At 47.2% G+C, this 14,509-nt stretch overlaps 2 protein-coding genes across 3 annotated transcripts; one reads left to right on the top strand and one right to left on the bottom strand.

Annotated features, from left to right (window-relative positions):
- Positions 1-787: 787 nt before the first annotated feature.
- On the top strand, positions 788-6,102 carry LOC122372189 (nucleoporin NUP145-like). 2 transcript variants are annotated; one of them, XM_043349092.1, is made up of 2 exons: positions 788-923; positions 4,765-6,102. In XM_043349092.1, the coding sequence occupies exon 2, from the start codon at positions 4,767-4,769 to the stop codon at positions 5,268-5,270; it is 504 nt and encodes a 167-aa protein (XP_043205027.1). In that variant the 5' UTR covers positions 788-923; positions 4,765-4,766; the 3' UTR covers positions 5,271-6,102. The 2 variants fall into 2 exon arrangements, with proteins under 2 accessions (XP_043205027.1, XP_043205028.1); XM_043349093.1 differs by lacking the exon at positions 788-923 and adding an exon at positions 3,301-3,413.
- A 4,705-nt stretch (positions 6,103-10,807) lies between these two features.
- On the bottom strand, positions 10,808-12,130 carry LOC122372185 (cubilin-like). Its single transcript, XM_043349088.1, has 2 exons — positions 11,883-12,130; positions 10,808-11,607 (listed from the first exon to the last, which is right to left on the bottom strand). Exons 1-2 carry the CDS (start codon positions 11,947-11,949, stop codon positions 10,829-10,831), a joined length of 846 nt encoding a protein of 281 aa, XP_043205023.1. The 5' UTR covers positions 11,950-12,130; the 3' UTR covers positions 10,808-10,828.
- Between the last annotated feature and the right edge of the window lie 2,379 nt (positions 12,131-14,509).

Below are 14,509 nucleotides of genomic sequence, written 5' to 3'. Positions count from 1 at the left end.
GGCCCTCACGAGGCCCCTGGTGCGTGACAATGCGGTGCGATATGCCAATCTAAGTGGCTGACATTTAGTGCACCAATTCATCTTAGGGGTGTGACCGCTGACGTGGCTGTTGTGGCCAGTAAATATGCTGTCATCAATTCTGTATCGTCGTTAGTCTGTATGACATCATTGTGTACTGCATCGATGCAATTGTTTCAAATTCCAATTAGTTATCTCTCGTGTCTGTATTTCTATCCCTATACCTAATGAGCATTTGTTTTTGCTTTGCAACCATTACTACATCTAATAGGGCACTGGCAGAACACGTGGTCATTTGAGGTCAAACAGCGTGATTCGTATATTGGCTTTGTGCGCAATAAATACGTACAGCAGATGTTCATCAATATCTTAGGGAGATGGAAGTCATTCGATCTCGTTAGCGCGCAGTTTTTTTCATAAACCACTGAGCCTCAACTTGGTGACCTGAACAAGTGATCCGTGGCCACAATTTTAAAATATGCGGAGCTTATGGGTGTCAGCTCAGGTGATACGGCACCAAAATCGGCGTCACAAGAGCCATCCTGTGCCAAAAAAAGCGAATAAAAGGGGATATTTTAGCAACGTCACATCTTAAGTTTTCTATCGAGAACGGTGATATGATCATATTAAAAATGTAGCAACGACATTTTTATTTTTCATTTTCCGGCTACCATTGGAGTTGGGACCTCCACCGCACGGGTCGTCGTTCCACAGCCCCGGTGCCTGGACGGCCGTTCCACAGCCCCGGCCTGTCGCCGGCGCCCTCTGCACTCCTACATAAGTGAGCCGGATCCCCACAGCCGGCTCAGTGTTTGGTCTGGACCCGTGTTAGAGGGAGAGGTGCGGATTAGTAAGAGAGGAGAGAGAGAGAAGGGAAGATCAAATCAGAGGAGTGGGAAGCATAGGTGAGTGACCGAGGGCGAGGGTAACTGTTCTTGTCGAAAGTGAAAGGTAATGACGTTGAGTGCAGTGAACGTCACTGGGGCGTAGTGTCATGGTGTGCGAAGTTCTGACGGGTATGGCGTAAGGTTTGGAGATTGGGTCGCTGAATGTTTATGAGGGTGACCTGTGCGGCTTCGTGAGCTTGGTCGGTGCACACAGCATCAAACAAGAAAAAGTGTCTGGGCGGGGACTTAAGTGATGTTGCACGATGGGCTGGTATTTTCAATACGGCATATTTTCAATAGGGTAATCGCAAACAAGAGTACCTACTAATCGGGAATAACAGGCTTAACCTTATAACTCAAAATTACCATAGGCTTACCAACAACAGAGCTTTGTGCGCTGCAACGTCTCGTGGTCACCTTGGCAAGGGCAAGATCATTTAGGAGTAGGACTGAAAGTTTGCGGCTCTTGGATAAGCACTAAGCAGCTTATTGGACCTACTATGTGATTATCTCCACATCAATATGGACACCGTAGTTTTGCATCAAGTGCAGACCATTTTTTTTATCATCCCTGCTGTTATCCACTTTCCATTGCTCCTTTTCTTGACTACTTTAACGTTAATTGGGACGCTTTTGTGTACCCACAAGGCGTCAAAAAGGTTTATTAGTCGTAGTGCCATTCTGTGAATTGCAGTACCGATCTAACCATAATAAAGCCGACATTGAAACCTAAATATTTTCCTTATCGTTCTGTCAGCCACGGGACATTCCGTGATGACCATCTCTTCACAACATCTTGCGTAGTATTGATGACGTAAATTCGCCCTACATGAAGGTTATTTCCAGAGGTGTTCACTTGAAACAGCCATGTTTCACTCACGTGTAGGCATTGTATTGGTCGTGAGGCATGCACAATGGCATTTCCCGCTTTTTTGTTCCTACCACAATTCAGTCGATGTCGTGACTTCGGAAGACATGACGTCTCATTTCACGCTGTTTCCGTCCATTTAACGCCATAAACGATGTATTTTTATTCACTTGTGTCAGAGCGCTGTTTGGAATGTAAGACGCCAGCAGTGCAACAGTGCTGTAGAGTTATAGTGTCTACAGGAATCACGAAGTGTTCGGATAGGCCGGTCACCATGGTTTCTGACATTCAGGCCAAGGATAGTCGTGGTCTGGCGACCAGCTTCTGCCGTACCCATTTACGTATAGTTTGCAAGCGTTTCGGTGAACGCTTGCAAGTGAACGCTTTTCGGCATCTTCTAAGAAGTGTCAGTGTCTCAAAAGTGCAATTGATGTAACACTCTCTTCTAATGTTTACGGACCTGTTTGCGATGTTGCCTAGAAAAAAATTGTGGTGAAATTTAAATACAGGCTTAACTCTAAAGAAAAACAATACCACCAGAATCTGGCAATAGATGATACGCTTTATTTGCCAGATTTTTGCATAGGGGTGTTTAATTGTACTCCCAAAATATTATGTAAAGGCATCGTTGAGCACATGAAATGCCGTTTTGACATTGCAATACGCCGGGAGGTATGCCTATAAAGGGAAAATCTGGCTTCTCTTCTATCACGATTTAAGCTACCAATAGCGGATGTGGATGCTTGTTTCAGCTATTGACAAAAGACACGCTCATTCCCTTATACGGAAGACAGGAAAGCGTCATTTCTGTCAACCAAACAGCTTGACCTTGTTAAATCGGTAGGTCAGTGAACAAACTGATGGTTAACTCCTTATACGACTTGTGTCGTGCGTTACGTCCATTGTCCACTTCAGGAAGAGCACAGGAAAAGCGCATGTCGCCGAATTTACCTCTGTCGTAAGATAACTGTTAAAAGAAACTCACGTTCAAGGACAAGACTGATTCGCGTAAATCGTGATGCATTTATTATATAACCACTGATAGATATCTACAGGGGATTTAGATTACTCTCACACCGGTACAGTTTATCCGCGGGGATTACAAGTGGTCCGGTCAACGTGACCGTTACGGCGCATCTCTTCAATTGAAACTAATCCCTATCCATAACTAATCCGGGTCGCTCATGACTGTCTCCCCACAGCATGCTGTCAAATAGGTGCAGTCAAACAGATAGTAATACAAATATCGGGATGGATGAATAACTAACATCAAATATGACAATGCATGCACTACATGTAGAATCTACATGCATTGTTTCGGTGCATAAAGTCGCAGCTTTACACAATAGTCACCATTATGAGCATATTACATTGTAACTGCTGCTACCTCGAGGTGCTTCTGAGGGAACTCGCCTAATCATCAGCTACGTCTAAGCCACATATCAGACATCCAAGTCGGCATTGGTAGTGAGACATGACACTGAGCTTTTCGTCACATGGCCCTGGGCAGTCAGGCGGTGGTAAGACTGCGAGCTGAGGGAGCGCAAGATAAGAGAGGGTAGTACAGCGGATCGGGTCTACATTTCCTGTGGAACGTTCAGATTTTGAAGATGTGATATGCTTTGACGGAGGCGGATTGGGTAAGTATTTCCATGTACCCTGGATGGGGAGGGGTCAAATCGCAGCTTCGTATATACACGGCCCCGGGCCATCTATTGATTCTCGCGTTTTCCGTAGTGATGGGAGCTGCATTACGTATTGTCCCACCACACAAACCGCAGCGGATCGGTCGAAAAGCCTAGATCCGGTCTGGCCGGCTGATGGGCCGTGCTGTTTGTTCCGGCCGTTCGCACTGAGTCCCGAGTTTGCGTCGTCACGTTCATTTGAGCATTGTTCTCCGCCCAATACCACTGTTCTCCCGTCGGCAGTGCCGTTTCCAACACAGCACACCTGTCATAGCGCCATGCGTCGGTAAAAGCCCAGAGGACGGGCTTTCCAGAGAAACTCCAAAAGTGCCGGCGTCCACCAGCGCACACCATCCCATAGGATTTTCGCCTCTGAGGCAAAAAGCAGGCGACTTGTGGTCAGCCTGGCGTGTTCAGAAGGCTACCTAGCCGCGTGATCTGCCCTCTCGTGCTGTCCGGGCGTCCAGGTTTGCCACAAAAACCGGTTTAGTGGGGTGATAGTCTTGAATGGAACGCCCACAGAGAGCTCCTCCCATTTTGGCCTTCACTTTGGCCCATCAGCTTAGAAGAACGATAGATAACGGCCATTCCACTAGCGCACAGCTATGTCAAAAATTGGAAAAAAATAACGCGAGGAAAACCACGGGAACGTTGCGTGAAGCTCATCGTCACGAATTCTGCGTCCGGCTTTCGTTGTCGACAGCGTGCCTTTTGATCAAGGTTAGCACGCTGTGGAAAGCCCAATCTCAGAGACAGGCGCGTCCATCGGATCCAACAGCAGGGATTAGAGTTTGTCCGACGCAGTGAAACGATCATAGTGTACGTCATAATACACTAATTCCTAAGAATTTCTTTAGTTTGGAGAAGGTCTTACTTGTTCTCGTATCGTTGAGATGTATTTAGGGGCTGTAAATAAAGTCCTAACGACCGAAATGAAGAATACAAACACAACAGAAACAGAAAGCTCAAGATCGTTTTAAAGCTATGTTGGGTTGGTCCGTGGTCGTAAGTGACGTAAATTTCAACTTTTGTTGAAGAGAGAGAGAGAGAGAGAGAGAGAGAGAGAGAGAGAGAGAGAGAGAGAGAGAGAGAGAGAGAGAGAGAGAGAGAGAGAGAGAGAGAGAGAGAGAGAGAGAGAGAGAGAGAGAGAGAGAGGAGATGATGCGGTGTTGTTTCCCACCATTCTCCGATTTAACGATCCACCGCTCCCACTCCCAGCACAATGAGTTGCCGATTAGTTGCCTGTCGTTACGAATACGAGCCACTCATTCACCACGGTCGCTGACCCGATGTTCTCTGTTCACAGCCATGGGCTCCATTCTGCACCTGACTCTCCTGCTGGCGACGGTCGGCCTCGGCTCCTGCGCCACCTTCCAATCGTCCTCAGCCTCGGCAGGCGGTCCGGGCGGCGGAGGTACCGCCTTCACGACCAGCACGCGCTTCAACAACCGCCCAGCAAGCACCACCTCCTTCACCACCGGCACGGGACAGACGTTCAACAGCGGAGGCAGCTTCAACAGCGGCGTCGGCAACCGCGGCTCCTTCCGGCCGTTCCAGGTGCCGCGGGTGCCGTCTTTCAACTTCAACTTCAGGCCCATCGCGTTCCCTCGGGTGCCGCAGTTTAGACCACAGACGCAATTCTTCGGTAACAACGGCGTCGGCTCGAGGTTTGGAGGAAACAGGTTCGGAAGCGGCACGTCTGGTTTCAGCACTGCGGGCAGCAACGGGTTCAACAGCATCGACGCCAACGGCTTCTTTAACAGGCTCAGCAATCAGATCAATCGCTCGTTCGCCGCTAATCTCAATGGTTAGAGATTAAGTGCAGGTGGAGTGAGTGAAGAGTGGGAAAGGCTGTCACGTTGTGTGCAACACGGAATTGAATGACAACATGTTGCAATGATGGGCTTAGAGGGAAAGAACGATGGATTGCACAGTTGATTAAGTTGCGATGTTACTGACTGTATAGAGCCGGTTGTGGAAATGTGCAGTTAGATTTGCATAGCGCACATCCAAGGCCAACAGTAAAACGTTCGCATGATGCGCGGCGTTTCTGAACAAATTTGATGCGAGCGATATCCGACAACGGTGTTCGAAATCGACGTCAATGATGAGCGATAACTCAACGTATAGCGTATGACGTTATCAACAAAAATGGCCGTACTCGGAGAAGTTTACGGTCGTGCGAAGAAAAAGTGATAAAACTAGTGATTAGTGGTTGTTGGTATGTAACTACGCCGTACATTTAACAACGCGGGTGTCTGGAAACGTGATGAGATTATTACGGATAGAAGTGCGCATGTCAGCAAGTATGCTGCACGCATGCCTGGAATGTATCATCATTTCACCTTGCAGTCTTCCATATCTATCATGTCAACGCCGTTGTGCCTTTTCTCAGGAATCTGAGAACTGTTTGCGTGTTCCAGAAATCAGTTCAGCTTTCAGATTCAAAATATGGTCAAGGAGCCTGGTTGTTAATAGGTTGAAATGCCGTCGTTATAGCCGTCTTTTTCACACCGGCTTCAGAACTAATATCAAAACGTATTGCATCCCACTTTGTTTCAGCTTTTTTGCTGATTATTTGATCGTGCCTTTCCTGATTTGTTTTTTATGATTTCTGACTTGTTAAATACATGAGTTGGCTGTTTTTCCTGAGTTTATAAAGCATGAACGAAGCAGATGCAATCATGGTTTGAGGGATAAGGTATGATGAAGCCCAGGTTCAATCGACATACTACCTCATTCGCGAATTTTCATTAGACATGCTGTGCAGAACCAAAGCCGTATAAGAATTGCAGACTGAGAGAAGTGATAGCCACAAATGCAAAGGTTGATCACCTCACCTCTCCTGCCGTATACCCAAACCGCACTTTGTACTGCGCTGTCACTAAACCGCAGGCCCGGTGCTCACTCGGTGTTTAAAAAACCGTGACCTCTTTTCTCCAAAGACCAGTCGTCTCATATGGATGTTGAGTAATGCAGAATGACTGCTTTAACCACGGTGAAAAAAATTAATCTGAGTAGTGTGTGGCTTTGGAACCCAATCATCCGCGCTCTGGTGAAGAGCCTCCGGTTTAAGTGAAACTTTCTAAGCGAAAACTTCAATAGCTGGCGGCTGGTCAGAGTGCACGGCTGATGCAAAAAAAAAAAAACTGCACATATGTTCGGTTGGGCTGTCAGTGTCAGCACGAAGCTCTTACCAGGATGCCCCGTCAGCTTAACCCACGCCGGCACAGGCCATTTTGCGTCCTTCGACGGCACAAGTGTGGGGGATGCGACCCCCCTCGCGTTTGGACCCTGATCGAGCTAGAGCTTCGCGGAGAAAAGAACGAGCGTGTTGCCCGAGCCGAGAGGAAGCCGATGATACTCAATTTTAAGGTCCTAGGCCATCGGTTGACCTTCCAGGTCAGGTCAATACTCAATGACCCAAAATTCGGGAGAATCGGGACCTGTTGGAATGTCGCGTGAATTGTGGCTTCTATGGGGGTTTCGGGCGGGTGCTGATCACGAATATCATGTTAGTTTTGATCACCGATGATGTCTTCATGAATTTAGGCGAGCTCGGGTCAGGTCAGGAAATAAAAGGTCAACCAGTAGGGGTCCTGTCGGGTATTCGTAGCAGGTGTCAACCGTCTCTGACAGCTTCGTAACATGCTACGAAGGCACCAAAACTACTTCGTAAATGTTCATATGGTTGCTGAATTCGAATTCAGCTAAAAAAAAACTAGCCTAGAAACGTATAAAACACTAAAAAGTGAACTGAGGTCATTAACCCGCGCCCGGCTGGGGGTCCTGGATTTCCACGCCCTGCTGGGGGGGGGGGGGTGTTTGAACACCCCCCCCTTCTAACTCGGCTCCTGGACCACGTAGCGATACGCGGAAGGCGGCGTTCGAAAGAGCGTCAAAAATAATGAGGAAATCACTTCGGTCAATTTTTTGGTCAGGTCAAAGGTCAGGTCACCAGAGGTCATTGAAGGCAAAATTTCGCCGATTTCCAGGTCGAATGTCGAAAATTTCCAAGAAGCCAACGCATAACTCGGGAACCAATAGAGCTACAGCGCCGCGGAAAAGCGCATTCGATAGCCCTATTAACGCCCTTTCTGAGTAATACTCTCAGATTTGACCTAGCGTCAACGGTTTTGCCTGCAGGGGGCAAAAACTGCAAAAATAGACGATTTTTTCGGAAACAGTTTTTCTGCAATAACTTTTGACCCAAGCATTGTACGAGCTTACTTTTACCGGCATCGTGTTCCTCTCGTCAAGACGCATCGAATGAACTATAACTTGACCTTGAAAGGTCAACTTGAAAATTTGACCTCAGGTCAAGGTCATGACCTGACCGGAAAAGGTCATGTTGCATATCAGTCGATCCGTATTGTCGAGCTGAACACATCTAAGGCGTTTTCATCGCTCTAGCATGCCTCTATCAAAAGTTATTTGCGAAAAACTGTTAGATACCATTCGTGACCTAAGATGACCTCAGGGCATAAACAGGGGTCACGGACACCGTTTTCATGTTCAGTGTGTCTAAACCACTTGTAATTCAGTGTTTGGGAGTGTTTATAATGTCTTTCGTCCAAAGGAGGCGCATTTCAATTTTCTCCCATTGACTTATAATGGGGAGGTCGCAAAATTGACCTGACCTTAGGTCATCGATATCAAAATTCTGAGATATACATTTTGTACATGCTATTGCTCTTAGCAATCGCTGAAAGTTTCAAAGCGATCGGTCACTCGGTGTAGCTATGACAGACATTGAAACTTTTTATGAGGTGATGTCACTTCAAGTGACCTGGTGACCTGACCTTGAATGACCTTGGTCTGAAATTTTCACAAAATGTGTAGAATTGATGTATGATAAGGTGTACCAAAAACGGCGGCGCTCCGCGCCGCCGTTTTTGAGATATTCGCGAAAAACCACAAGGGGGGGGGGGGTGTTCAAACACCCCCCCCCCAGCAGGGCGCGGGTTAACATGACCTTCAGGTGACCTTGACACCCAGCCTTATTCATAGCACCAGCATCATATCACATGTTTGAAAGCTTGAAACCACGAAAAGACCGCAAATGCGCGGCTAATGCGAGCCGACATGCGTTGAATCGCGACTCTGGCCCAAACATGGTCTCGAGAAATACATACTTACGTGCAGTTGTGGTAGCCGTTGTGGTTCCAGTGCCTGCGCCCATGCTGTTAGTTGCTAAAATACATGCATGGTAGAAATCAACGCTGTTACAATATATCACCCACGATCTAAAATCTATTTATCTGCGCCTGTCGTGTTTGCGCGACATCTGGTGGCACTATGCGATCTGTAGTTCTCCCCGGCGCACCTAGGTGGCACGGCCTGTTCCGTGTTGAGGTACGACCTGGCGCTGGCGGAGGTGGGAGGTGACGGGGAGCATTCATTCTGGCCAGGGTTCATAATGTCCAGGGTACGCTATGCCCAGTGTCAAAATGGCCAGTGCCTTGAATGGGCCAGAGTTCATAATGTCCAGGGATTGCATGGTCCAAATGTGGCCAACTGGCTGCAGATAGGGTATATTCAAAGAGGCCAGAGTTCATAATGTCCAGGGCACGATGTGTCCAGTGTTCAAAATGGCCAGGGTTCATAATGTCCAGGGCACGATGTGTCCAGTATTCGAAATGGCCAGGGTTCATAATGTCCAGGGCACGATGTGTCCAGTGTTCAAAATGGCCAGTGCCTTGAATGGGCCAGAGTTCATAATGTCCAGGGATTACCTAGTCACTGAAAGTGACGTCATTATGTAAAAAACACGGAATCAGCTCAATGCAAAGCAGTGCAGTGCCGAAGGCAATGCCTTAGGAGAGATTACAGGCAATAGTAAATCAAATATTTTTAGGTTAAGTGGTTATGTATCTGGCTTCAGGCCGAAGGCCTGAAGCCTGATGCATAACCACTTAACCTAAAAATATTTGATTTACTATTGCTTGCAATCTATTCATGCGAGAAACTATTTCCTTATCCCTGGTAGGCAAACATCATTACCTTAGGTTAGGTTAGGTTAGGTTAGGTTAGGTTAGGTTAGGTTAGGTTAGGTTAGGTTAGGTTAGGTTAGGTTAGGTTAGGTTAGGTTAGGTTTGGTTGGGTTGGGTTGACTATGTAATCCCTGGACACTATGAACTCGGGCCCATTCAAGGCACTGGCCATTTTGAACACTGGACACATCGTGCCCTGGACATTATGAACCCTGGCCATTTCGAACACTGGACACATCGTGCCCTGGACATTATGAACCCTGGCCATTTTGAACACTAGACACATCGTGCCCTGGACATTATGAACCCTGGCCTCTTTGAATTTACCCTATCTGCAGCCAGTTGGCCACTTTTGGACCATGTAATCCCTGGACAATGTGAACACTGGCCAATTCAAGGCACTGGCCAATTCGAGCACTGGACACATTGTGCCCTGGACATTATGAACCCTGGCCTAAATAATACGCACCCGGAGGTGACTAGGGCGCAACTTCCCGCTAATATAATTTGCACGGTTCCATCGTGAAATGACCATTAGCGTTAAGGTTGCTAAGTGAGTCCGGGCGGAGCTACAGTTCGGTGTTTTGGCATTGGCTGGCCTCGACCCCTGGCCCCTTCCTGGGCTCTTCTGAAAGACGCCAAAGTTTAAGTCACAACTCACAGGTCGGTCAGGGTCATGAAATTTCTAGGGTTGGTGTAAAACAAATAACTCGAAAGTTCTGGAAGTTTCGTCGCGATCGGCTGCTTTTTACGCGAGTTATTTGCGAAAAACTGCGGGATGGGGTCCGTTCGACCCCCCCCCCCCTCCCATGCGGGTGAGGGTTAAATTCTTTTGCAAATTTGGAGGCTAACGCCACCTTGTGAAAGATTGCAATTTATGTACACAAATTTAAGTTTGGTTTGATGATTATAAATAAATCAAATTTATACAGCCTTGTTTTTCAATACGCGCGAAATTGCCGTTACCTACTAATGAGGCATTACATAATTTTAGTTAATAGGAATTACGAAGTTCAACATTATTTTATCGATCGATAATTTATGTAGTTTATTGAATTTTTACCTCCCAAATGTGTTTCACATGACATACAAAAAAGGTTTCATAAATTATTTTTTGGGTCATATTCTCCCTTTATCAAACCAGCCAGTTAGAACTTAGATGGCGTTCGACGTTCGTAGACAAACCGAATGTCCGAATCGCCAAGTCACGCGCACGATATTCACCAGCCTCAATCGGAAATCGAAAAAAAAAAACAGAATTCAGTATATCACCGAAGGCAAACCCACCGATTGTGCAATGTGCATGCATACTGTGGGAAAAGCCAGACAGCGTTGCGTTTTCAACACTTCTTCGCGTTACGGTTCAATGGATGATGTTTATTTAACAACCACAGTGCAGTTGAAACCTTTGCGGGTCTTGTCGGGCAAATCGGGGGTCTCATACACCACTTCCACGTGCTGTCCCACCGGCAGCGGGCTATCTTCCCCTGGCGGTGGGTTACCGTTGCAGTACTTTTTCCCGTTGACCTCCAAATAATCCCACTCACAAGATCCATCCCAGGACACCATATCAAAATCCCTACAGCTGAACTCCATAGAATAAGTGAGAAGGTTCGCGCTCAGATCCCAGCGGCAATACAGGCTCGTCCCGTAGTTGTCTGGATAGAACAGGCTGACGAGGGAGTAGGTTCCCGGTTCGAGGAAACCCCTTCCGCAGAACAGACCACTACTGGACGTCGATACCTTGGACATGACGGTGCAGAGGAAACCCGTGTCGGTGCCACTGGAGTCGGTGGTGAAGTCAATGTCGAGGGATTCGCCGTACAGGGTGCGCGGTGTGTTTCTTCCGCAGGAAATCAGCGCCTGGCTTCCGTAGGTCACCTTCAGGCGATCTTTGGAGCACCCATCGCTGTCTTCAAGCTGAAAGTCGAAACAGTCGAAACGGAGAATCCCGTGGTATTTTAATCGTAGCTGGTAGGTGCAGGTGTAGTCGTTGGTGTAGTTTTGCGGGTTGTGCCGGTCGAAGTTGGGCGAGTGGATGATGTAGGCGCCCGGCTCCAGTGTCTGGACATCGCTACTGCACCCCAGCACGGGACGGTTGTACGAGCCGCGGACCTCTAGTGGGTGCGAGTCGAGAGTTACCTCCACGGGACCAGCTGGAACGGAACGGAACATGGCGACCGACAATGTCACGATGGGCGCCAAATGATCAGTGCAACTAAGGGAGCAACAGCTTCAAGCAGCATAACATAAAAGCTGAGTTTTGTTCGGAATTTGCCTTGAAATCCCGTTGTGTTTTTATTCACAGTTGAATCTAGCCTACGAGAAAGACAGCTTCTGAATCGTGAAAGTTGAGTTAGATTATCAATTGACATGATATATTGAGGCAGTAATGTAACAACTGACAACCAATGAAGTCCTGCTATCGTACCTTTCACCGAAGAGGATGGGGCAAGGCCCTGTACCAGAAGACAAAACAACAACTTCAGGCCGAACATGACGGCAATTTTTCTGTCACTGCTGCTTGAACGGCTCCGTTTCAGGCTCTTATATCGTTCGGCGACACCTGTCTGCTGTGCTTAGATATAAATTGACAATGAAGCAACGTTGCAGGTGGTAAAATTCGTGGCAACAAAATAAGAAAATGACATTGTTTTTACACTTCTTCGGACTGCAAGTGTGGGACATCGGCATTATTAATTGCCTCAATCCTGTTTTCCACCACGTTTGCTACTGTGGCGCAACTAACCCGTCACAAACAATTCACGACAACCGACCAATTCCTTTCAACTGTGACTGAAGTCATACCTCGGAGCGGCGATTTGAAACGAATCGAAACCGATTGACGACGGTCTGAGTCAGACGATTGGGGAAGGCATGGGGAAGTCACTGAGGCACTCTATAGACTTTGCTACGGCTTAGGAGCCAATATAAGATGTCACAAATGGTGGGCGTTCTTTAGCAGTCGTGCCCCGAACCACTCGGCAGAGAGCAGGCTACAGTCAGCCCATTCGGCAAAGTCAAACGCAGCGACCATATGAGCGAATCGGGAGCCCAGAATATGATAAGTTATTTGTTGAATGAACTGTGAATGTCAACCATGCGAGGCTGTGCACTGTGCAGGTGTGCTTCATGTCCATAGGATTCAAGAAGGAAAAGGAACACATCTGCTTATATGAATGCAAACGTTCGAGTTACATGCATTATTTTCCGGGGCGTATGCAATGCCAGGTTCAAAATGTTTTCTTTCGTATCTACCGGTTGTGGATTGGATTAATTCATGCTTGGAGTTCGCCACTTTTAGCAAAAAGATTGTGTGTGTCGGGAGAGGGGAGATAGGTACTAGGTACCGCAGGCATTCGTTTGATAAGTTGTCGGTAGAATGTATCCGACCATAAAAATAAACTTGAAGTAGAATGTGATTGCGCTAAGGAAATGCCCGTTCGTGAACCGGATCATGCACTTCGTACTTGTTTCTGGCTCGTCACGAATACTACATACTTGCTCCGTCACAATGACCAGAAACAGCAAATATTTCCGAACATATTCAACAGGTGTTCCGTGTAAGCATGCTGTGGTTCCATTTGAAAACTCGACTGAAACCGGGAAACCAAGAGGGAAACGGCAAGTAATTAACCGCATCCTTAGTGTATATTCACATGACAAGTGGGCGATACAGTCTGGTTCTGGTTTATACGTATGAAATCAAAACACGCAGAAGAACGGAGGAGTCATGCAGGATGTTCCGATGCATCACTGGTCGATGAGCTTCACACTGGCGTGACGTCAATGGCGGGGCTGTCGACCGTCCAATCACGGCCCTATTCGAAGTTTTAAATTCATTTAGTGCTTACTGAATGTAAGGTTAGTTAATTTGAAACAGCTAAATTCAAGCGACATTTATGACTGTCTAATGACATCGCTAGCTAGCGATAATGTGTTTCTCTGAAACACGCGTCTCAACATAAACTTTCTTGATGTCAATGGACATTTGTCTAATGTCTTCCTTTTCATTTCAATATTTCACGTGTAGGTAACTCATTCCCGTCTGTTTTCATCATCCACCATCCTTCCGTTCCGGGCCTTCTTTCTCGTGATCCAGCCCCGTCATATTCATTTTCTTCTAACGTTATGCTCCGTCTTCCCTTACCTCTTGGCGCTGCATCCATGTAACCACAAACGGTTATGGTCCCCGGTAAGTAATTATTTGATAATCAACGCTGTCTCAATGAATATTCGACGAATCTCATATGTGAAGTGAAGACTGAAAGGAATGACTTCGAAGGCCGGAGCACAAAGACAACGTAAAAAGCTAACAAGAAAGAAGGATCAATACGAAATTCATAGCAGTTAGCACAGCGAACAGCATCAGTTGGACAGGAGTCTCTCCTCTCAATATCCCTTTATCATTTCACTCTATGGCCCTGAATTCACATATTAGAATCTAGTCCAAAAGTGCAAACTCAAGCAAGCAAAAAAGAAATTGACATACCTACGACCGGAACTGAACCAGTGCAACAAAGTGACGACGCGACCGACAATGCGTTAATCTTTTGCTATCGTTGCGTTACGCAAACTCGCCTGCGTGTTCTTGGAAGTTTCATCCACAATGAAGAACGGGGCTTTCCTGCCTTTCCCACTTCCATCACCTCCCTGTCGCTTCTTGTAAGGCATCACGAAGAAGCGGGGGTGGGCTGACCCCTCCGTGACCCCAGCGCTCGTGCAGCTCTTTGGAGCACGGCTCCGATGACCTCTGCCCCCTGTCACGGATCTAGCCTGATTCACCGGGCAGACAGAACAGAGGTGCCCCGCGCCCTGCTGGGAGGTTCGCCGAACTTCCAACACCGCCCCAGAGGTCAATCAAGGGCAGTTCGGAGCCCAGCTGGTAGGTCGATAGTGAGACAAGCTCGGGTAAAATATTTTTAATTTGCTAGTCGTGATCGTTTGAGTCGTGTTGTGGTGAGGGAATCACGGGAAAACAGCGACAGAGTCCTGATGAATGGTACATCTTTGGACGGTTTATTGGCACAATGATCAATGAAGTGTTTCAGTGGCTGG

Source organism: Amphibalanus amphitrite, unplaced genomic scaffold (genome assembly GCF_019059575.1).
Source record: "Amphibalanus amphitrite isolate SeventyFive unplaced genomic scaffold, NRLGWU_Aamphi_draft 001327F_arrow, whole genome shotgun sequence".
NCBI lineage: Eukaryota > Metazoa > Arthropoda > Thecostraca > Balanomorpha > Balanidae > Amphibalanus > Amphibalanus amphitrite.
This window is presented reverse-complemented; position numbering and strand designations above follow the sequence as displayed.